Source organism: Nerophis ophidion, linkage group LG01 (assembly GCF_033978795.1).
Source record: "Nerophis ophidion isolate RoL-2023_Sa linkage group LG01, RoL_Noph_v1.0, whole genome shotgun sequence".
In the NCBI taxonomy this organism is placed as follows: Eukaryota; Metazoa; Chordata; class Actinopteri; order Syngnathiformes; family Syngnathidae; genus Nerophis; species Nerophis ophidion.
Genome location: NC_084611.1, coordinates 90,882,205 through 90,906,954, shown reverse-complemented (window position 1 = coordinate 90,906,954; position 24,750 = coordinate 90,882,205). Strand labels below are relative to the sequence as shown.

General features: G+C 40.5%; 3 protein-coding genes across 9 annotated transcripts in view; all 3 read right to left on the bottom strand.

Annotated features, from left to right (window-relative positions):
• Positions 1–7,491: 7,491 nt before the first annotated feature.
• LOC133562044 (uncharacterized) lies at positions 7,492–9,606 on the bottom strand. The gene is made up of 4 exons (XM_061915852.1): positions 9,483–9,606; positions 9,292–9,404; positions 8,671–8,685; positions 7,492–8,590 (listed from the first exon to the last, which is right to left on the bottom strand). Exons 2-4 carry the CDS (start codon positions 9,402–9,404, stop codon positions 7,630–7,632), a joined length of 1,089 nt encoding a protein of 362 aa, XP_061771836.1. The 5' UTR covers positions 9,483–9,606; the 3' UTR covers positions 7,492–7,629.
• An 8,198-nt stretch (positions 9,607–17,804) lies between these two features.
• Positions 17,805–19,985, bottom strand: LOC133562078 (uncharacterized). Of its 2 annotated transcripts, none has more exons than XM_061915931.1 (4): positions 19,836–19,985; positions 19,637–19,749; positions 19,010–19,024; positions 17,805–18,904 (listed from the first exon to the last, which is right to left on the bottom strand). In XM_061915931.1, the coding sequence occupies exons 2-4, from the start codon at positions 19,747–19,749 to the stop codon at positions 17,947–17,949; spliced, it is 1,086 nt and encodes a 361-aa protein (XP_061771915.1). In that variant the 5' UTR covers positions 19,836–19,985; the 3' UTR covers positions 17,805–17,946. The 2 variants fall into 2 exon arrangements, with proteins under 2 accessions (XP_061771915.1, XP_061771906.1); XM_061915922.1 differs by having other exon boundaries at positions 17,805–18,913; positions 19,836–19,984.
• Positions 19,986–21,551: 1,566 nt separating this feature from the next.
• usp34 (ubiquitin specific peptidase 34) overlaps positions 21,552–24,750 on the bottom strand; it is a 122,848-nt gene continuing 119,649 nt past the window's right edge. For all 6 annotated transcript variants that reach the window (XM_061915865.1, XM_061915883.1, XM_061915900.1 and 3 more), the window contains exon 78: positions 21,552–22,500. In XM_061915865.1, the coding sequence (XP_061771849.1) occupies positions 21,923–22,500 (578 nt within the window). In that variant the 3' untranslated portion in view covers positions 21,552–21,922. The remainder of the gene's footprint in view (positions 22,501–24,750) is intronic.

Here is a 24,750-nt window from a genome sequence, read left to right as displayed (position 1 = left end):
TGTATAATTCTGGATTCATGTTATTCACATGTGAATAATGCTGTATAATAGACTATATTATTCACAAGTGAATAATGCAGTATGATGGACTGTATTTATAATATTCACATCTGAAAAATACTGTATAATAGACTGTATTTATATTATTCACATGTGAATAATGCCGTATAATAGACTGTATTATTCATTATTTTCACTAATGTCTTTGATAATAACACAACAAGTGGACTGTTAACAACCGACATCAGCGACCATCTGCCAGTTTTTACTATTTATGATGGGAATTACAAGAAGAAGAACGCCGACAAAACGACATTTCAAAGACTATGCACAGAGGAAAGAATAATTTCCTTCAAGGAGGATTTGGGGAGACAAACTTGGGACAATGTGTACAATGAAGATGATGTGGATGATGCATATGGGAATTTTTTCAACACCTTTCTAACACTTTATGATAAACATTGTCCTTGGAAGGAACTTAAAACAACCAACCATGGATGACAAAAGGACTGAGAAATGCATGTCACAATTATATGGAATATTTATAACACAGAGATCCATAGAGGCAGAAAATAAGTATAAGAAATATAAAAACAAGCTAATTGGTATATTACGAGCATCTAAGAAGGAATACTACAGTCAATTATTAAACAGGAACAGAAACAACATGGGGCGTCCTAAATTAAAAATGCTGCTAAGAAAGATTACCCCCAGTACTTTCTAGATGGGAATACAAACTATGATAACATGAACCAAATAGTTGAACGTTGCAATGATTACTTTGTTAATATCAGAAAAAAAACCTGGAACAAAGAATTCCAAAAGCAGACGATGGGTCAGTTGAGGACTTGAGTGAGCTCATAGACAGAAATCCCAATTCCATGTTTCTTAAAAGGTGACAAAAGAAGAAGTAATCAAAATTGTAAAAAATTGTAAACCGAAGACCTCAACCGACTGTCATGGAATAGAGACGGTAACGATAAAAAAGGTTATAGAACACATTTCAGAACCTCTGACATGTATCAGTACCATATTATTTCTAACTGGCAAATTCCCTGACAAAATGAAAATTGCAAAAGTTGTACCAATTCATAAGAAGGGAGACACACACCAGTTGACTAACTACACACCAGTTTCATTACTTCTGTAATAGTGCGATGTTGCGCTATATTATGAACGAGACAGGGTGTTATGTTTTATTTTGAAGTATTAGTTTTATTTTGAGGAACCGGATGTCGGCTGCAGGAAGTCACTCTGCGGTATTTTCGGATTTTTGTTTCCTCTTCTATCGGACTTTTGACGATGAGGTAAAAGTCTTCATTGCTCTGTGTTTCTTGTGTAAAAAATATTTCTAAACTTTCATAATACTTTAAAAGTTAAAACATTAATGTTGTAGGTGTGTTTTAAGTATTTTTTTATGCACAATTTTGTTAAGTAAGGATTAGAGCGTCGAATGTTTGAAATGTTTGGTCATAATTACGCATGGTATTGACGCAGGTATCACTCCGCCAGAAAAGTAGAGACATGTGTATGTTTTTCATGTTTCCAACAAAGGTATGTGGATTTGTGTATTATTATTATTTTTTTGTGATAAAACTTTTTTGTTAACGTAATTTAAATTATTATTTTTTTTGTATGAATGAATGTTGTTTATTCTCTCTTCTATCGGACTTTTGATGACGAGGTATCACTCCGCCAGAAAAGTAGAGACCTGTGTATGTTTTTCATGTTTCCAACAAAGGTATGTGGATTATTATTATTTTTTTGTGATAAAACGTTTTTGTTAACGTAATTTAAATTATTATTTTTTTGTATGAATGAATGTTGTTTATTCTCTCTTCTATCGGACTTTTGATGACGAGGTATCACTCCGCCAGAAAAGTAGAGACCTGTGTATGTTTTTCATGTTTCCAACAAAGGTATGTGGATTTGTGTATTATTTTTTTGTGATAAAACGTTTTTGTTAACGTAATTTAAATTATTATTTTTTTGTAGGAATGAATGTTGTTTATTCTCTCTTCTATCGGACTTTTGATGATGAGGTATCACTCCGCCAGAAAAGTAGAGACCTGTGTATGTGTTTCATGTTTCCAACAAAGGTATGTGGATTTGTGTATTATTATTATTATTTTGTGATAAAACGTTTTTGTTAACGTAATTTAAATTATTTTTTTTTGTAGGAATGAATGTTGTTCATTCTCTCTTCTATCGGACTTTTGATGATGAGGTATCACTCCGCCAGAAAAGTAGAGACCTGTGTATGTTTCATGTTTCCAACAAAGGTATGTGGATTTGTGTATTATTATTATTATTTTGTGATAAAACGTTTTTGTTAACGTAATTTAAATTATTTTTTTTTGTAGGAATGAATGTTGTTCATTCTCTCTTCTATCGGACTTTTGATGATGAGGTATCACTCCGCCAGAAAAGTAGAGACCTGTGTATGTGTTTCATGTTTCCAACAAAGGTATGTGGATTTGTGTATTATTATTATTATTTTGTGATAAAACGTTTTTGTTAACGTAATTTAAGTTATTTTTTTTTGTAGGAATGAATGTTGTTCATTCTCTCTTCTATCGGACTTTTGATGATGAGGTATCACTCCGCCAGAAAAGTAGAGACCTGTGTAGCTTTTTCATGTTTCCAACAAAGGTATGTGGATTTGTATATTATTTTTTTGTGATAAAACGTTTTTGTTAACGTAATTTAAATTAATATTTTTTTGTAGTAATGAATGTTGTTTATTCTCTCTTCTATCGGACTTTTGATGATGAGGTATCACTCCGCCAGAAAAGTAGAGACCTGTGTATGTGTTTCATGTTTCCAACAAAGGTATGTGGATTTGTGTATTATTATTATTATTATTTTGTGATAAAACGTTTTTGTTAACGTAATTTAAATTATTTTTTTTTGTAGGAATGAATGTTGTTCATTCTCTCTTCTATCGGACTTTTGATGATAAGGTATCACTCTGCCAGAAAAGTAGAGACCTGTGTATGTTTTTCATGTTTCCAACAAAGTTATGTGGATTTGTGTATTATTATTTTTTTTTGTGATAAAATGTTTTTAACGTAATTTAAATTATTATTTTTTTGTATGAATGAATGTTATTTATTCTCTCTTCTATCGGACTTTTGATGATGAGGTATCACTCCGCCAGAAAAGTAGAGACCTGTGTATGTGTTTCATGTTTCCAACAAAGGTATGTGGATTTGTGTATTATTATTATTTTGTGATAAAACGTTTTTGTTAACGTAATTAAAAAAAATTTTTTTTGTAGGAATGAATGTTGTTCATTCTCTCTTCTATCGGACTTTTGATGATGAGGTATCACTCCACCAGAAAAGTAGAGACCTGTGTATGTTTTTCATGTTTCCAACAAAGGTATGTGGATTTGTATATTATTTTTTTGTGATAAAACGTTTTTGTTAACGTAATTTAAATTAATATTTTTTTGTAGTAATGAATGTTGTTTATTCTCTCTTCTATCGGACTTTTGATGATGAGGTATCACTCCGCCAGAAAAGTAGAGACCTGTGTATGTGTTTCATGTTTCCAACAAAGGTGTCCAATAAATGTTAAAACGACGGAATGGTGGAGTGTCTCCGACTTAAAAAAAACTACACAACGCAGAATAAGACTCACTACACTTCCACAATTCTCTAAAATCATAAAAAAAATATTCAATAGCAGATTAGATGAATTCAACAACAGAAGTGGGACGCTCGTGGAGAACCAATTTGGATTTAGAGCAAATATCTCAACATCAATCAATGTTTATTTATATAGCCCTAAATCACAAATGTCTCAAAGGACTGTACAAACCATTACGACTACGACATCCTCGGAAGAACCCACAAAAGGGCAAGGAAAACTCACACCCAGTGGGACGCCGGTGACAATGCTGACTATGAGAAACCTTGGAGAGGACCTCAGATGTGGGCAAACCCCCCCCCCCCCCCCCCCTAGGGGACCGAAAGCAATGGATGTCGAGCGGGTCTAACATGATACTGTGAAAGTTCAATCCATAGTGGCTCCAACACAGTCGCGAGAGTTCAGTTCAAAGCGGATCCAAGACAGCAGCGAGAGTCCCGTCCACAGGAAACCATCCCAAGCGGAGGGGGATCAGCAGCATAGAGATGTCCCCAACCGATACACAGGCGAGCGGTCCATCCTGGGTCTCAACTGGACAGCCAGTACTTTATCCATGGTCATCGGACCGGACCCCCTCCACAAGGGAGGGGGGGACATAGGAGAAAAAGAAAAGAAGCGGCAGATCAACTGGTCTAAAAAGGACGTCTATTTAAAGGCTAGAGTATACAGATGAGTTTTAAGGTGAGACTTAAATGCTTCTACTGAGGTAGCATCTTGAACTGTTACTGGGAGGGCATTCCAGAGTACTGCTGGCTATAGAGCCAAACGCTCTATAGCCCGCAGACTTTTTTTGGGCTTTAGGAATCACTAATAAGCCGGAGTCTTTTGAAGGCAGATTTCTTGCCGGGACATATGGTACAATACAATCGGCAAGATAGGATGGAGCTAGGCCGTGTAGTATTTTATACCTAAGTAGTAAAAGCTTAAAGCAATAGCATTAATCAAAATAACAGAGGAAATGACAAATGCAATAGACGGTAAGGAATGTGCGGCCGCAGTATTCATGGATTCAACAAAAGCATTTGACACAATTAATCGTGATATTTTAATACAAAAACTAGAAGGATATGTCATCAGAGGTTTGGTCTTGAGCTGGGTAAGAAGCTATTTAACTAACAGGAAACAATATGTGAAGATGGGTGAAAATATGTCAACACGGTTGGAAATATCTTGTGGTGTACCCCAGGGATCAATACTGGGACCAAGATTGTTTCATCTCTACATAAAAGACATTTGTAAAGTTACAAAGGACTTGAAGTTAGTTTTATTTGCAGACGACAACAACTGCTTTCTGTTTAGGAGAGAACACACAGAAGATAAAACAAATAATAACGGAAGAAATGAACAAATTAAACAAATGGTTTGATAGAAACAGACTACCTTTGAATCTCAGTCAAACTAAAATAACGCTATTCGGAGACAGTAGAAAAGAGCATCAGACACGAATACAAATAGACGGAGTAGATATTGAAAGGGTAAAAGAAACCAGATTGTTGGGAGTATTAATAGATGATAAAATCAACTGGAAATCTCATATACAAAACATACAACATAAGGTGGCAAAAAATATTTCAATAACGAATAAAGCAAAATACGTCCTGGGCCAAAAATCACTTTATATTCTCTACTGCTGGCTGGTTTTACATATCTGAGTTATTGTGCAGAAATATGGGGAAACAACTACAAATGTGGGCTACATTTGTTAAAAAAAAGATCAATTAGAATAATACATAATGTTGGATATAGAGAACATACAAACCCTTTATTTATTGAGTCAAAAATATTAAAGCTCGATGACTTGATAAAATTGCAAACAGCTAAAATTATGTACAAAGCAAATTATAACCTGCTGCCAAAGAATGTACAACATTTCTTCTCAACTAAAGAGGAGAAATATAACCTTAGAGGTTTGTATGCACGTACAACACTTAAAACCTTTAGCATATCAGTATGTGGAATTAAATGATGGAATGGATCAAATAAAGAGATGAAACATTGTACTGATACGACTCACTTTAAGAGGATGTTCAAATGAATAGTGCTTAGAAAGAACAAAGAAGAAGAATGATGAGAAACACTTTCAACCTTATTGAAAAGAAGATATTCTTCATCTCAGTATGTTGGTAACGACTGGATTAGTTAACTGCATGTTACAGAACTGTTGTAGTGCTTATTCACGGATGTCATTTTGATATTTTGCTGTAAGGAGGGTCAGTAGATGTATGTATGTATGTATTTGTGGGCGCTCTGACGTGGGAAAGGGGTTGGATTAAATAAGCTTTGCTTCTTCCTACTCCTTTTCGGGCATGAGGAAATGTGAGGTAATATTGTGTTGTAAATATATTCATGTTCGAAATAAACTAAGAAAAGAAAGAAGATCTCTGGCTCTCACAGACCTGCAACGTCTTCTTTAAGAAGCTCTTCTGTCCTCCACTCCGTTACCTGTATTAATGGCACCTGTTTGAACTCGTTATCCGTCTAAAAGACACCTGTCCGCAGCCTCAAACAGTCAGACTCCAAACTCCATTATGGCCAAGACCAAGGAGCTGTCGAAGGACACCAGGAAAAGAATTGTAGACCTGCACCAGACTGGGAAGAGTGAATCTACAATAGGCAAGCAGCTTGGTGTGAAAAAAATCAACTGTTGGAACAATTATCAGACATACAAGACCACTGATAATCTCCCTCGATCTGGGGCTCCACGCAAGATCTCATCCCGTGGGGTCAAAATGAGCAAAAAATCCCAGAACCACACGGGGGGACCTGGTGAATGACCTGCAGAGAGCTGAGACCAAAGTGACAAAGGTTACCATCAGTAACACACTACGCCGACAGGGAGTCGAATCCGGCAGTGCCAGACGTGTCCCCCTGCTTAAGCCAGTGCATGTCCAGGCCCGTCTGAAATTTGCCATGGATGATACAGCAGAGGATTGGGAGAATGTCATGTGGTCAGAGGAAACCAAAATAGAACTTATTGGTATCAACTCAACTCGTCGTGTTTGGAGGAAGAAGAATACTGAGTTGCATCCCAAGAACACCATACCTACTGTGAAGCATGGTATGGTGGAGGGAGTTGAAAGTCCGTGTTGCTCGGCAACAGCCCCAAAACATCAGTGCTCTCGAGAAGATCTGCATAAAGGAATGGGCCAAAATACCAACTACGGTGTGTGCAAACCTGGTAAAGACCTATAGTAATTGTTTGACCTCTGTTATTGCCAACAAAGGTTATATTACAAAGTATTGAGTAGAATTTTTGTTATAGACCAAATACTTATTTTCCACCATAATTGACAAATAAATTATTTAAAATTCCTACAATGTGAATTCCTGGAATATAACAAAATATAATAAATATTACGACTTCAGATACCATTTTAGAATTATGCCAACTCGTCCCATGTTGACATGCTAACATCAGCATGCTAATATTTTTCTGCTAGCATGTTTGCTATTTCTTTTTTATGGACCTAAAAATCCCGACTTTTGACAACTGGCGCCATGTTAGAAGTGGGCCGACTTCTCTTACAATATATTAGCATGCTAATTTTAACGTGCTAACATTTTATGCTGGATTTTTCGCCCGATCTTATGCTATTAAAACGAAACATCGTGGTTTTAGATACTTGGTGCCATCTTAAGACGTATGCAAACTTCGATCTGCCCCGGGCCAGAGGATTACATCACAGATAGCAGGGACGTTAAAATTTTTCCGAAGTAATTTTTTAGTTCTATAAATATATACAGCATTATTCACATGTGAATAATACTGTGTTTATATTATTCACATCTGAAAAATACTGCATGTTGTTGCTTTTTTCCAAATAAAGATCAGAGAAATTGTGTGCTAAAAGCTTTTTTAATGCTGTGCAAAATCAGACGTTTACATTGTCGATTGTGTTAGCATGCTAGCGTTAGCATGGAAGCAAAGCTAATCGTCAAAAGACTTTTTTTTCCAGCTCGCCCAATTGGTCGCTGTCAACCTCGGCGCCGCCCCTTGGAAGATCGGGTCTTGCCTCTTTTGTTTGTCTTCTTCTGGCCACGCCCACGCTTGGTCCCGCCTCTTTTGTTTGTTTTCTTCTGGCCACGCCCACGCTTGGTGCCGCCTCTTTTTTTTGTTTTCTTCTGGCCACGCCCACGCTTGGTGCTGCCTCCTTTGTTCTTCTTCTTCTGGCCACGCCCACGCTTCAGTTTCCTTCCGGGACCTTTGGTTGGCGTAGGAAGTTTGGTTGGCGTGGGACCTTCGGCCGACTCCGGCTGCTCGGCGCATCCGTGGCCCAGCGGGTCGACGCCGCAGACGTCAGGTTCCACCTCCAGGCTCTCCTGGGGGCTTCTTCTCCTTCTCCCGCCCTGCATTCCCTGGGTGCCCTGGCCATGCCCAGTTTGGTAGCAGTAAGGTGTGACCTGCCCCCCCCCGCCGGAGCAGCTGACACACTGCTCCCCCGTGTCGCAGCGGAAGATGTTCCCCAGGCCGCCGAGATGGCGTCCCAGGTTGTCGAGCGCGCCTGTGAGTTCACTGACCTCGAGGGGCAGTTTGCCTGGAGGCTGGTAGACTTTGGAGAAGACCAGGGCGTGCTGGGGCCACGCCTTGATGTCTTCTACCAGCGTGAGGATGCCCTGCTGGCTCATGTCAGGCGAGGCCAAGACGTAGAAGAGCATCAGACCCGTCTTTTTCCTGTTAGCCGCCCACGCCTTAAAGCCGCTCAGGACGCGGTACTCGGCGTGCTCCTCTGGCACATTTTCTACCCAGTTGGGGCACTTGTCGTTCAGGGCGGTGGCGAACAACACGTGCTCGTCCTCGTAGACGCGGCAACTCAAGAGATCCTTCCTGATCTTGTCACCCGGGTCAGGGATGGCATTCACGTCATATCCGCCGTTAGGACCCGGGGGGACACTCACCGCCAGACTGAACATGGGCAACTTCTCACCAGAGACCCCCCTAACCACACACACACACACACACACATTAACCATGTGACCTTAGCTCCATCACCAATAGTGTGCTTGCCATGGACTCACCGATCCACATGAAGCCTGCAGGTGTGGGGACACAAAAAAAGAACAACTATCACAAACAAACATCACCAACAAAAAAACTATCATGAACAAACTATCACAAACAAACAACTTTTGAAAACAAATAAGTATCACAAAGAAAAATCACGGGCTTCACGGTGGCAGAGGGGTTAGTGCGTCTGCCTCACAATACGAAGGTCCTGCAGTCCTGGGTTCAAATCCAGGCTGAGGATCTTTCTGTGTGGAGTTTGCATGTTCTCCCCGTGACTGCGTGGGCTCCCTCCCACTTCCAAAGACATGCACCTGGGGATAGGTTGATTGGCAACACTAAATGGTCCCTAGTGTGTGAATGTTGTCTGTCTATCTGTGTTGGCCCTGCGATGAGGTGGCGACTTGTCCAGGGTGTACCCCGCCTTCCGCCCGATTGTGGCTGAGATAGGTGCCAGCGCCCCCCGCGACCCCAAAAGGGAATAAGCGGTAGAAAATGGATGGATGGAAGAAAAATCACGAACAAACAATCATCACACACACATATAATAAACAAACAACTATCACAACCAATAAAGTATCACTAACAAACAATCATCACACACAAGTATGGCAAACAAACATAAAGTAAAGTACCTGTCGAGGACGTCTCTAACAATTGTGGTGAGCTGGTCCTGGTGGATGGCCTGAGTCTTTGTTGCCGTGACAACCACAATAAGTGCCAACAACCGCCAGCGTACATCAGCCATCTGCACACACACACACACACACACAAATGTGTTATTTGTTGAAAGTTCCAAAGAGGAGATAAGAAATATTTGACCCACCTTGTTGGACCTAGTTGCCGATAATGAAGACGACGATGATGATGATGTTTTCTGCTCACAGATCAAACCCCAAAAAGGAACTTGATCTTATCACAATGTTGCTTAACTCACTACACACACACACACACACACACTTGTGGCCCCCACTTAAATGCATTGTATATATATATACAACAAATGTACAAACCCAGTTTCCATATGAGTTGGGAAATTGTGTTAGATGTAAATATAACAAATCCTTTTCAACCCATATTCAGTTGAATATGCTACAAAGACAACATATTTGATGTTCAAACTTATAAACTTTATTTTTGTTTTTGGCAAATAACTTAGAATTTCATGGCTGCAACACGTGCCAAAGTAGTTGGGAAAGGGCATGTTCACCACTGTGTTACATCACCTTTTCTTTTAACAACACTCAATAAATGTTTGGGAACTGAGGAAACTAATTGTTGAAGCTTTGAAAGTGGAATTCTTTCCCATTCTTGTTTTATGTAGAGCTTCAGTCCTTCAACAGTCTGGGGTCTCCGCTGTCCTATTTTACGCTTCATAATGCACCACACATTTTCCATGGGAGACAGGTCTGGACTGCAGGCGGGCCAGGAAAGTACCCGCACTCTTTTACTTTTTTTTTTACAAAGCCACACTGTTGTAACACGTGCTGAATGTGCCTTGGCGTTGCCCTGCTGAAATAAGCAGGGGCGTCCATGATAACGTTGCTTGGATGACAACATATGTTGTTCCAAAACCTGTATGGACCATTCAGCATTAATGGTGCCTTCACAGATGTGTAAGTTACCCATGCCTTGGCCACTACCAGGCCAGAGGATTACAGCACAGATAACAGGCCCGGTAAAAACTTTCCGAAGTAATTTTTTAGTTCTATAAAAATATACAGCATTATTCACATGTGAATAATGCTGTATAATAGTCTGTATTTATAATATTCACATCTGAAAAAAACTGTATAATACTGTATTTATATTATTCACATTTGAATAATGCTGTATAATGGACTGTATTTATGTTATTCACATGTGAATAATGCTGTATAATAGACTGTATTTATATTATTTACATGTGAATAATGCTGTATAATAGACTGTATTTATATTATTCACATGTGAATAATGATGTATAAGACTGTATTTCTAATATTCACATGTGAATAATGTATAATAGTCTGTATTTATAATATTCACATTTGAAAAAAACTGTATAATACTGGATTTATATTAACATGTGAATAATGCTGTATAATAGGCTGTATTTTTGTTATTCACATGTGAAAAATACCGTATAATACTGTATTTATATTATTCACATGTGAATAATGCTGTATGATAGACTGTATTTATATTATTCACATGTGAATAATGCTGTATAATAGACTGTATTTCTAATATTCACATGTGAATAATGTATAATAGTCTGTATTTATAATATTCACATCTGAAAAAAACTGTATAATACTGTATTTATATTATTGACATGTGAATAATGCTGTATAATAGGCTGTATTTATATTATTCACATGTAAAAAAACACCTAAGTGTTTATTGTCTATTGTGAGCAAACGGTGGTGCTGAATTTCCCCCAGAGATCAATAAAGTACCTTCTATTTTATTCTGAGTCTAAATTCAGTTTTTGACAGCCCAAGTTGTCACCTGTACCACAAAGCTAACGTGGATGTTTGGTTGCCGTGCATCGACCGACTTTGTGAGCAAACGCTCTTCAAGTCCTGTTCCTATTCTTGTGACAAAGAGGAAGTTCCTCTGACAGCTGCTCGGCCAGCCAGCAAAGACGTGAAAAAGGGGAAGACGCGGTGGAGGTGAAGACGCAAAGTCACAAGGTGCTTGTCGTCGATAATAAAGCACTTTATTCTCTTGCAATAAAAGCATGACACAGCAGAAAAGCAACACATGGAATGTTCTTCAGTAAAGAAAAGAAAAGAAATATTTATATTATTCACATGTGAATAATGCTGTATAACAGACTGTAATTATGTTATTCACATGTGAATAATGCTGTATAAGAGACTGTATTTATAATATTCACATCTGAAAAATACTGTATAATACTGGATTTATGTTATTCACATGTGAATAATGCTGTATAATAAACTGCATGTATTTATAATATTCACATCTGAAAAATACTGTATAATACCGGATTTATGTTATTCACATGTGAATAACGCTGTATAATAGACTGTATTTATAATATTCACATCTGAAAAATACTGTATAATAATCTCTTTTTATATTATTCACATGTGAATAATGCCGTATAATAGACTGTATTATTCATAATTTTCACTAATGTCTTTGATAATAACACAACAAGTGGACTGTTAACAACCGACATCAGCGACCATCTGCCAGTTTTTACTATTTATGATGGGAATTACAAGAAGAAGAACGCCGACAAAACGACATTTCAAAGACTATGCACAGAGGAAAGAATAATTTCCTTCAAGGAGGATTTGGGGAGACAAACTTGGGACAATGTGTACAATGAAGATGATGTGGATGATGCATATGGGAATTTTTTCAACACCTTTCTAACACTTTATGATAAACATTGTCCTTGGAAGGAACTTAAAACAACCAACCATGGATGACAAAAGGACTGAGAAATGCATGTCACAATTATATGGAATATTTATAACACAGAGATCCATAGAGGCAGAAAATAAGTATAAGAAATATAAAAACAAGCTAATTGGTATATTACGAGCATCTAAGAGGGAATACTACAGTCAATTATTAAACAGGAACAGAAACAACATGGGGCGTCCTAAATTAAAAATGCTGCTAAGAAAGATTACCCCCAGTACTTTCTAGATGGGAATACAAAATATGACAACATGAACCAAATAGTTGAACGTTGCAATGATTACTTTGTTAATATCAGAAAAAAAACCTGGAACAAAGAATTCCAAAAGCAGACGATGGGTCAGTTGAGGACTTGAGTGAGCTCATAGACAGAAATCCCAATTCCATGTTTCTTAAAAGGTGACAAAAGAAGAAGTAATCAAAATTGTAAAAAAATTGTAAATCTAAGACCTCAACCGACTGTCATGGAATAGACATGGTAACGATAAAAAAGGTTATAGAACACATTTCAGAACCGCTGACATATATCTGTACCATATTATTTCTAACTGGCAAATTCCCTGACAAAATGAAAATTGCAAAAGTTGTACCAATTCATAAGAAGGGAGACACACACCAGTTGACTAACTACATACCAGTTTCATTACTTCTGTAATAGTGTGATGTTGCGCTATATTATGAACGAGACAGGGTGTTATGTTTTATTTTGAAGTATTAGTTTTATTTTGAAGAACCGGATGTCGGCTGCAGGAAGTCACTCTGCGGTATTTTCGGATATTTGTTTCCTCTTCTATCGGACTTTTGACGATGAGGTAAAAGTCTTCATTGCTCTGTGTTTCTTGTGTAAAAAATATTTCTAAACTTTCATAATACTTTAAAAGTTAAAACATTAATGTTGTAGGTGTGTTTTAAGTATTTTTTTATGCACAATTTTGTTAAGTAAGGATTAGAGCGTCGAATGTTTGGTCATAATTACGCATGGTATTGACGCAGGTATCACTCCGCCAGAAAAGTAGAGACCTGTGTATGTTTTTCATGTTTCCAACAAAGGTATGTGGATTTGTGTATTATTATTATTTTTTTGAGATAAAACGTTTTTGTTAACGTAATTTAAATTATTATTTTTTTGTATGAATGAATGTTGTTTATTCTCTCTTCTATCGGACTTTTGATGACGAGGTATCACTCCGCCAGAAAAGTAGAGACCTGTGTATGTTTTTCATGTTTCCAACAAAGGTATGTGGATTTGTGTATTATTTTTTTGTGATAAAACGTTTTTGTTAACGTAATTTAAATTATTATTTTTTTGTAGGAATGAATGTTGTTTATTCTCTCTTCTATCGGACTTTTGATGATGAGGTATCACTCCGCCAGAAAAGTAGAGACCTGTGTATGTGTTTCATGTTTCCAACAAAGGTATGTGGATTTGTGTATTATTATTATTATTTTGTGAAAAAACGTTTTTGTTAACGTAATTTAAATTATTATTTTTTGTAGGAATGAATGTTGTTCATTCTCTCTTCTATCGGACTTTTGATGATGAGGTATCACTCCGCCAGAAAAGTAGAGACCTGTGTATGTTTTTCATGTTTCCAACAAAGGTATGTGGATTTGTGTATTATTATTATTTTTTTGTGATAAAACGTTTTTGTTAACGTAATTTAAATTATTATTTTTTTGTATGAATGAATGTTTATTCTCTCTTCTGTCGGACTTTTGATGATGAGGTATCACTCCGCCAGAAAAGTAGAGACCTGTGTATGTGTTTCATGTTTCCAACAAAGGTGTCCAATAAATGTTAAAACGACGGAATGGTGGAGTGTCTCCGACTTAAAAAAAACTACACAACGCAGAATAAGACTCACTACACTTCCACAATTCTCTAAAATCATAAAAAAAATATTCAATAGCAGATTAGATGAATTCAACAACAGAAGTGGGACGCTCGTGGAGAACCAATTTGGATTTAGAGCAAATATCTCAACATCAATCAATGTTTATTTATATAGCCCTAAATCACAAATGTCTCAAAGGACTGTACAAACCATTACGACTACGACATCCTCGGAAGAACCCACAAAAGGGCAAGGAAAACTCACACCCAGTGGGACGCCGGTGACAATGCTGACTATGAGAAACCTTGGAGAGGACCTCAGATGTGGGCAACCCCCCCCCCCCTCTAGGGGACCGAAAGCAATGGATGTCGAGCGGGTCTAACATGATACTGTGAAAGTTCAATCCATAGTGGCTCCAACACAGTCGCGAGAGTTCAGTTCAAAGCGGATCCAAGACAGCAGCGAGAGTCCCGTCCACAGGAAACCATCCCAAGCGGAGGGGGATCAGCAGCATAGAGATGTCCCCAACCGATACACAGGCGAGCGGTCCATCCTGGGTCTCAACTGGACAGCCAGTACTTTATCCATGGTCATCGGACCAGACCCCCTCCACAAGGGAGGGGGGGACATAGGAGAAAAAGAAAAGAAGCGGCAGATCAACTGGTCTAAAAAGGACGTCTATTTAAAGGCTAGAGTATACAGATGAGTTTTAAGGTGAGACTTAAATGCTTCTACTGAGGTAGCATCTTGAACTGTTACTGGGAGGGCATTCCAGAGTACTGCTGGCTATAGAGCCAAACGCTCTATAGCCCGCAGACTTTTTTTGGGCTTTAGGAATCACTAATAAGCCGGAGTCTTTTGAAGGCAGATTTCTTGCCGGGACATATGGTACAATACAATCGGCAAGATAGGATGGAGCTAGGCCGTGTAGTATTTTATACCTAAGTAGTAAAAGCTCAAAGCAATAGCATTAATCAAAATAACAGAGGAAATGACAAATGCAATAGACGGTAAGGAATGTGCGGCCGCAGTATTCATGGATTCAACAAAAGCATTTGACACAATTAATCGTGATATTTTAATACAAAAACTAGAAGGATATGTCATCAGAGGTTTGGTCTTGAGCTGGGTAAGAAGCTATTTAACTAACAGGAAACAATATGTGAAGATGGGTGAAAATATGTCAACACGGTTGGAAATATCTTGTGGTGTACCCCAGGGATCAATACTGGGACCAAGATTGTTTCATCTCTACATAAAAGACATTTGTAAAGTTACAAAGGACTTGAAGTTAGTTTTATTTGCAGACGACAACAACTGCTTTCTGTTTAGGAGAGAACACACAGAAGATAACACAAATAATAACGGAAGAAATGAACAAATTAAACAAATGGTTTGATAGAAACAGACTACCTTTGAATCTCAGTCAAACTAAAATAACGCTATTCGGAGACAGTAGAAAAGAGCATCAGACACGAATACAAATAGACGGAGTAGATATTGAAAGGGTAAAAGAAACCAGATTGTTGGGAGTATTAATAGATGATAAAATCAACTGGAAATCTCATATACAAAACATACAACATAAGGTGGCAAAAAATATTTCAATAACGAATAAAGCAAAATACGTCCTGGGCCAAAAATCACTTTATATTCTCTACTGCTGGCTAGTTTTACATATCTGAGTTATTGTGCAGAAATATGGGGAAACAACTACAAATGTGGGCTACATTTGTTAAAAAAAAGATCAATTAGAATAATACATAATGTTGGATATAGAGAACATACAAACCCTTTATTTATTGAGTCAAAAATATTAAAGCTCGATGACTTGATAAAATTGCAAACAGCTAAAATTATGTACAAAGCAAATTATAACCTGCTGCCAAAGAATGTACAACATTTCTTCTCTACTAAAGAGGAGAAATATAACCTTAGAGGTTTGTATGCACGTACAACACTTAAAACCTTTAGCATATCAGTATGTGGAATTAAATGATGGAATGGATTAAATAAAGAGATGAAACATTGTACTGATACGACTCACTTTAAGAGGATGTTCAAATGAATAGTGCTTACAAAGAACAAAGAAGATGAATGATGAGAAACACTTTCAACCTTATTGAAAATAAGATATTCCTCATCTCAGTATGTTGGTAACGACTGGATTAGTTAACTGCATGTTACAGAACTGTTGTAGTGCTTATTCACGGATGTCATTTTGATATTTTGCTGTAAGGAGGGTCAGTAGATGTATGTATGTATGTATTTGTGGGCGCTCTGACGTGGGAAAGGGGTTGGATTAAATAAGCTTTGCTTCTTCCTACTCCTTTTCGGGCATGATGAAATGTGAGGTAATATTGTGTTGTAAATATATTCATGTTCGAAATAAACTAAGAAAAGAAAGAAGATCTCTGGCTCTCACAGACCTGCAACGTCTTCTTCAAGAAGCTCTTCTGTCCTCCACTCCGTTACCTGTATTAATGGCACCTGTTTGAACTCGTTATCCGTCTAAAAGACACCTGTCCGCAGCCTCAAACAGTCAGACTCCAAACTCCATTATGGCCAAGACCAAAGAGCTGTCGAAGGACACCAGGAAAAGAATTGTAGACCTGCACCAGACTGGGAAGAGTGAATCTACAATAGGAAGGCAGCTTGGTGTGAAAAAAATCAACTGTTGGAACAATTATCAGACATACAAGACCACTGACAATCTCCCTCGATCTGGGGCTCCACGCAAGATCTCATCCCGTGGGGTCAAAATGAGCAAAAAATCCCAGAACCACACGGGGGACCTGGTGAATGACCTGCAGAGAGCTGAGACCAAAGTGACAAAGGTTACCATCAGTAACACACTACGCCGACAGGGAGTCGAATCCTGCAGTGCCAGACGTGTCCCCCTGCTTAAGCCAGTGCATGTCCAGGCCCGTCTGAAATTTGCCATGGATGATACAGCAGAGGATTGAGAGAATGTCATGTGGTCAGAGGAAACCAAAATAGAACTTATTGGTATCAACTCAACTCGTCGTGTTTGGAGGAAGAAGAATACTGAGTTGCATCCCAAGAACACCATACCTACTGTGAAGCATGGTATGGTGGAGGGAGTTGAAAGTCCGTGTTGCTCGGCAACAGCCCCAAAACATCAGTGCTCTCGAGAAGATCTGCATAAAGGAATGGGCCAAAATACCAACTATGGTGTGTGCAAACCTGGTAAAGACCTATAGTAATTGTTTGACCTCTGTTATTGCCAACAAAGGTTATATTACAAAGTATTGAGTAGAATTTTTGTTATAGACCAAATACTTATTTTCCACCATAATTGACAAATAAATTATTTAAAATTCCTACAATGTGAATTCCTGGAATATAACAAAATATAATAAATATTACGACTTCAGATACCATTTTAGAATTATGCCAACTCGTCCCATGTTGACATGCTAACATCAGCATGCTAATATTTTTCTGCTATTATGTTTGCTATTTCTTTTTTATGGACCTAAAAATCCTGACTTTTGACAACTGGCGCCATGTTAGAAGTGGGCCGACTTCTCTTAAAGTATATTAGCATGCTAATTTTAACGTGCTAACATTTTATGCTGTATTTTTCGCCCGAGCTTATGCTATTAAAACGAAACATCGTGGTTTTAGATACTTGGTGCCATCTTAAGACGTATGCAAACTTTGATCTGCCCCGGGCCAGAGGATTACAGCACAGATAGCAGGGACGTTAAAATTTTTCCGAAGTAATTTTTTAGTTCTATAAATATATACAGTATTATTCACAAGTGAATAATGCTGTGTTTATAATATTCACATCTGAAAAATACTGCATGTTGTTGCCTTTTTCCAAATAAAGATCAGAGAAATTGTGTGCTAAAAGCTTTTTTAATGCTGTGCAAAATCAGACGTTTACATTGTCGATTGTGTTAGCATGCTAGCGTTAGCATGGAAGCAAAGCTAATCGTCAAAAGACGGTTTTTTTTTCCCAGCTCGCCCAATCGGTCGCTGTCAACCTCGGCGCCGCCCCTTGGAAGATCGGGTCTTGCCTCTTTTGTTTGTCTTCTTCTGGCCACGCCCACGCTTGGTCCCGCCTCTTTTGTTTGTTTTCTTCTGGCCACGCCCACGCTTGGTGCCGCCTCTTTTTTTTGTTTTCTTCTGGCCACGCCCACGCTTGTTGCTGCCTCCTTTGTTCTTCTTCTGGCCACGCCCACGCTTCAGTTTCCTTCCGGGACCTTTGGTTGGCGTAGGAAGTTTGGTTGGCGTGGGACCTTCGGCCGACTCCGGCTGCTCGGCGCATCCGTGGCCCAGCGGGTCGACGCCGCAGACGTCAGGTTCCACCTCCAGGCTCTCCTGGGGGCTTCTTCTCCTTCTCCCGCCCTGCATTCCCTGGGTGCCCTGGCCATGCCCAGTTTGGTAGCAGTAAGGTGTGACCTGCCCCCCCCCGCCGGAGCAGCTGACACACTGCTCCCCCGTGTCGCAGCGGAAGATGTTCCCCAGGCCGCCGAGATGGCGTCCCAGGTTGTCGAGCGCGCCTGTGAGTTCGCTGACCTCGAGGGGCAGTTTGCCTGGAGGCTGGTAGACTTTGGAGAAGACCACGGCGTGCTGGGGCCACGCCTTGATGTCCTCTACCAGCGTGAGGATGCCCCGCTGGCTCATGTCAGGCGAGGCCAAGACGTAGAAGAGCATCAGACCCGTCTTTTTCTTGTTAGCCGCCCACGCCTTAAAGCCGCTCAGGACGCGGTACTCGGCGTGCTCCTCTGGCACATTTTCTACCCAGTTGGGGCATTTGTCGTTCAGGACGGTGGCGAACAACACGTGCTCGTCCTCGTAGACGCGGCAACTCAAGAGGTCCTCCCTGATCTTGTCACCCGGGTCAGGGATGGCATTCACGTCATATCCGCCGTTAGGACCCGGGGGGACACTCACCGCCAGACTGAACATGGGCAACTTCTCACCAGAGACCTCCCTAACCCCCCTAACCACACACACACACACACACACACACACACACACACACATTAACCATGTGACCTTAGCTCCATCACCAATAGTGTGCTTGCCATGGACTCACCGATCCACATGAAGCCTGCAGGTGTGGGGACACAAAAAAAGAACAACTATCATAAACAAACAACTATCACAAATAAACATCACCAACAAAAAAACTATCATGAACAAACTATCACAAACAAACAACTTTTGAAAACAAATAAGTATCACAAAGAAAAATCACGGGCTTCACGGTGGCAGAGGGGTTAGTGCGTCTGCCTCACAATACGAAGGTCCTGCAGTCCTGGGTTCAAATCCAGGCTGAGGATCTTTCTGTGTGGAGTTTGCATGTTCTCCCCGTGACTGCGTGGGCTCCCTCCCACTTCCAAAGACATGCACCTGGGGATAGGTTGATTGGCAACACTAAATGGTCCCTAGTGTGTGAATGTTGTCTGTCTATCTGTGTTGGCCCTGCGATGAGGTGGTGACTTGTCCAGGGTGTACCCCGCCTTCCGCCCGATTGTGGCTGAGATGGGCGCCAGCACCCCCAAAAGGGAATACGTGGTAGAAATTGGATGGATGGAAGAAAAATCACTAACAAACAATCATCACAAACACATATAATAAACAAACAACTATCACAATCAATAAAGTATCACTAACAAACAATCATCACACACAAGTATGGCAAACAAACAAAGTAAAGTACCTGTCGAGGACGTCTCTAACAATTGTGGCGAGCTGGTCCTGGTGGATGGCCTGAGTCTTTGTTGCCGTGACAACCACAATAAGTGCCAACAACCGCCAGCGTACATCAGCCATCTGCACACACACACACACACACATACACACAAAAATGTGTTATTTCTTTAATGTTCCAAAGAGGAGATAAGAAATATTTGACCCACCTTGTTGGACCAAGTTGCCGATAATGAAGACGACGATGATGAGGAAGATGTTTTCTGCTCACAGATCAAACCCCAGAAAGGAACTTGATCTTATCACAATGTTGCTTAACTCACTACACACACACACACACACACACTTGTGGCCCCCACTTAAATGCATTGTATATATATGTATATATATATATATATATATATATATATATATATATACAAACCAACAAATGTACAAACCCTGTTTCCATATGAGTTGGGAAATTGTGTTAGATGTAAATATAAACAGAACACAATGATTTGCAAATCCTTTTCAAGCCATATTCAGTTGAATATGCTACAAAGACAACATATTTGATGTTCAAACTCATAAACTTAATTTTTTTTTGCAAATAATCATTAACTTGGAATTCCATGGCTGCAAGACGTGCCAAAGTAGTTGGGAAAGGGCATGTTCACCACTGTGTTACATCACCTTTTCTTTTAACAACACTCAATAAACGTTTGGGAACTGAGGAAACTAATTGTTGAAGCTTTGAAAGTGGAATTCTTTCCCATTCTTGTTTTATGTAGAGCTTCAGTCCTTCAACAGTCCGGGGTCTCTGCTGTCCTATTTTACGCTTCATAATGCGCCACACATTTTCCATGGGAGACAGGTCTGGACTGCAGGCGGGCCAGGAAAGTACCCGCACTCTTTTTCTTTTTTTTTTAACGAAGCCACGCTGTTGTAACACGTGCTGAATGTGCCTTGGCGTTGCCCTGCTGAAATAAGCAGGGGCGTCCATGATAACGTTGCTTGGATGACAACATATGTTGTTCCAAAACCTGTATGGACCATTCAGCATTAATGGTGCCTTCACAGATGTGTAAGTTACCCATGCCTTGGCCACTACCAGGCCAGAGGATTACAGCACAGATAACAGGCCCGGTAAAAACTTTCCGAAGTAATTTTTTAATTCTATAAAAATATACAGCATTATTCACATGTGAATAATGCTGTATAATAGTCTGTATTTATAATATTCACATCTGAAAAAAACTGTATAATACTGGATTTATATTATTCACATGTGAATAATGCTGTATAATAGGCTGTATTTATGTTATTCACATGTGAATAATGCTGTATAATAGACTGTATTTATTTTATTCACATGTAAATAAAGCTGTATAATAGACTGTATTTATATTATTCACATGTGAATAATGCTGTATAATAGACTGTATTTATATTATTCACATGTGAATAATGCTGTATAAGACTGTATTTCTAATATTCACATGTGAATAATGTATAATAGTCTGTATTTATAATATTCACATTTGAAAAAAACTGTATAATACTGGATTTATATTAACATGTGAATAATGCTGTATAATAGGCTGTATTTATGTTATTCACATGTAAAAAAAACACCTAAGTGTTTATTGTCTATTGTGAGCAAACTGTGGTGCTGAATTTCCCCCAGAGATCAATAAAGTACCTTCTATTTTATTCTGAGTCTAAATTCAGTTTTTGACAGCCCAAGTTGTCACCTGTACCACAAAGCTAACGTGGATGTTTGGTTGCCGTGCATCGACCGACTTTGTGAGCAAACGCTCTTCAAGTCCTGTTCCTATTCTTGTGACAAAGAGGAAGTTCCTCTGACAGCTGCTCGGCCAGCCAGCAAAGACGTGAAAAAGGGGAAGACGCGGTGGAGGTGAAGACGCAAAGTCACAAGGTGCTTGTCGTCGATAATAAAGCACTTTATTCTCTTGCAATAAAAGCATGACACAGCAGAAAAGCAACACATGGAATGTTCTTCAGTAAAGAAAATAAAAGCTCCCGGGCGGGGGCTTTATTTGCACCACTTCTATGACTCTTATATATAATATGTATAGACTCCTATGTATTTATATGAAGATATTTATGTACACTTCAGCGTGTTGCCAACAAAAGTGTTGAAGTAGAAAAGTGGCACAAAGGACGAGCTTCTTTACAGTAAAAATGCATTAAATTAGCAAATAAAAACGCACTTGGTATAAAACAGGAAAGAAAACAAACTGCTTGGCTTCTCGAAGGAAGAAGAAGTTTCAACTGGGAGGAAAGTGTGATGTCACGAGGAGGGCGGGGCTTGAACACTCAGTTTGGTAACTATGGCGATGGCCGCTTCCAGCGTCCTGTACAGCACGTCCAGCACGTCCGGGGGGGCGGCGCCGCTCGGGGAAGGGGCGTGGCCCCCGCAGCCCTCGGAGATGGCGGCGTCCTCCGAGAGGGGCGGGGCCCCCCTGTCGTCCCTCCTGGCCTTTGAGGAGGCCACGCCCCCCAGGGGGCCCTCCCCCTCGTGGCGCGCCGACTCCGCCTCCGGCAGCAGAGAGGAGGCGGAGGAGAAGGACGACGACGACTCCGCCTCCATCTTCTCCTCCTTCGGGGAGCTGGGGGCGGGGTCAGGAGGGGAGGGCGGGTCCTGCTCGGTGCCCGGGTCGATCAGGGAGGAGGAGTCTCGTGTCTCCGTGTCAGAGGTGCTGGCGGGCGTCAGCGCCCCCTGCTGCTCACACTTGGACTCCCCGCACGGGGGGAGGGTGGAGGAGGTGGAGGTGGAGGAGGAGGAGGAGGCGGCGGCCACGCAGAGCGCCGCTGCTTCGTCGTCGCTGCTCACACGCCGCCGCTTCACGGGGGTGGCCTCCTCGTCCTCTGCTCACACACACACACACACACACACACACACACACACACACACACACACGTCTCATTCTCATTGTGTGTGTGGGTGTGTGTGTGTGCGTGTGACAAGAAGGTGTCTGTGTGTGTGTGACATGAAGGGGTGTGTGTGTGTGTGTCATGAAGTGTGTGTGTGTGTGAGAGACATGAAGGTGTGTGTACGTGTGTGACATGGTGTGTGTGAGTCATTAAAGTGTGTGTGTGTGTGTGTGTGTGTGTGTGAGAGAGAGAGAGAGAGACATGAAGGTGTGTGTACGTGTGTGACATGGTGTGTGTGTGTGTCATGAAGTGTGTGTGTGACATGAAAGTGTGTGTGTGAGAGACATGAAGGTGTGTGTACGTGTGTGAGAGACATGAAGGTGTGTGTACGTGTGTGACATGGTGTGTGTGTGTCATGAAGTGTGTGTGTGACATGAAAGTGTGTGTGTGACATGAAAGTGTGTGTGTGTGTGAGAGAGAGACATGAAGGTGTGTCTACGTAAGTGTCATGAAGTGTGTGTGTGTCATGAAGTGTGTGTGTGTGTGTGACATGAAAGTGTTTGTGTGTGTGTGTGTGTGTGTGAGAGACATGAAGGTGTGTGTACGTGTGTGAGACATGAAGGTGTGTGTACGTGTGTGACATGGTGTGCGTGTCATGAAGTGTGTGTGTGACATGAAAGTGTGTGTGTGAGAGACATGAAGGTGTGTGTGTGTGTGTGTGTGTGTGTGTGTGTGTGAGAGGTCTGGTGTGTGATTTGGAGGGGTGTGTGTGTGTGTGTGTGAGAGAGAGACATGAAGGTGTGTGTGTGTGACATGAAGGTGTGTGTGTGAGAGACATGAAGGTGTGTGTGTGAGTGTGTGAGAGACATGAAGGTGTGTGTGTGTGTGTGTGACATATAGGTGTGTATGTGTGACATGATGGTGTGTGTGTGTGTGTGTGTGTGTGTGTGACATGTAGTTGTGTGTGTGACATGTAGTTGTGTGTGTGTGTGTGTGACATGGAGGTGTGTGTGTGTGACATGTAGTTGTGTGTGTGACATGGTGTGTGTGTGTGTGTGTGACATGTAGTTGTGTGTGTGACATGGTGTGTGTGTGTGTGTGACATGGAGGTGTGTGTGTGACATGTAGTTGTGTGTATGACATGGTGTGTGTGTGTGTGTGTGTGACATGTAGTTGTGTGTGTGACATGGTGTGTGTGACATGAAGGTGTGTGTGTGTGTGACATGTAGTTGTGTGTGTGACATGGTGTGTGTGACATGAAGGTGTGTGTGTGTGTGACATATAGTTGTGTGTGTGTCTGTGAGAGACATGAAGGTGTGTGTGTGACATGAAGGTGTGTGTGTGTGTTTTTGTATTTCTAGCCTTCTTGAGCCATGAAGAAGGACAAGTATCTTCCATAAGAGGAGGTGAACAAGTAGCAGTTTTCGTTTTATTCTCAACTTTTCTTGCTTTGTTTTGTTTTAATCACTTATCTTTTCTTATCTTTTCCATAAACCAGAATTATGCTTTTTGGGCGTTTGTGTGTTTTTGTTAGTTGACTTTTCATTCTCGGGCTGTTTAGTGTGGGACTTTAATCATTTAATCAGTTGTGCAGCCGCCCCTTCTTGTGGGACCTGAGGCGGCACAAAGATGAAGGAGCAGAGAAGGAACTTTAAGCCTGCAGTTCTGTCGCAACTCACGGGTACACGGGTACATGGGCCTCATGGGTACTCTGTCCTCATTGGTACACGGGTACTCTGTCCTCACGGGTACACGGGTACTCTGTCCTCACGGGTACACGGGTACTCTGTCCTCATGGGTACTCTGTCCTCATGGGTACACGGGTACTCTGTCCTCATGGGTACTCTGTCCTCATGGGTACTCTGTCCTCATGGGTACTCTGTCCTCATGGGAAGGTGCGGCCTTTGGCGAATAAAATGAACAAATTGGGCATGTCAGAAGGGAGGAGTAGAGCGTGTGCAGTACCATGACTTGGCTACACGGAGACTACAGCATGCCTTCCCAACCTTCCAGGTGGATAGACACACTCCTGAGTGGTAAGAAGAACGGCAGTGGGATTGCCATCTTGGTGAAGGACAGGACATGTTACTGTAAAGGAATGTTGTAATCTTCATCAGAGTGTAAATCCATCCTTCTGCAGACGAGGCCGCTGCTTGAGACACCAGTCATGCTGCTGTTAGGCAACAGACCAAACACCCCGAGGCCCTCGTTCTCATTTCGGGTGACTTTAATATTGCTTTTTTG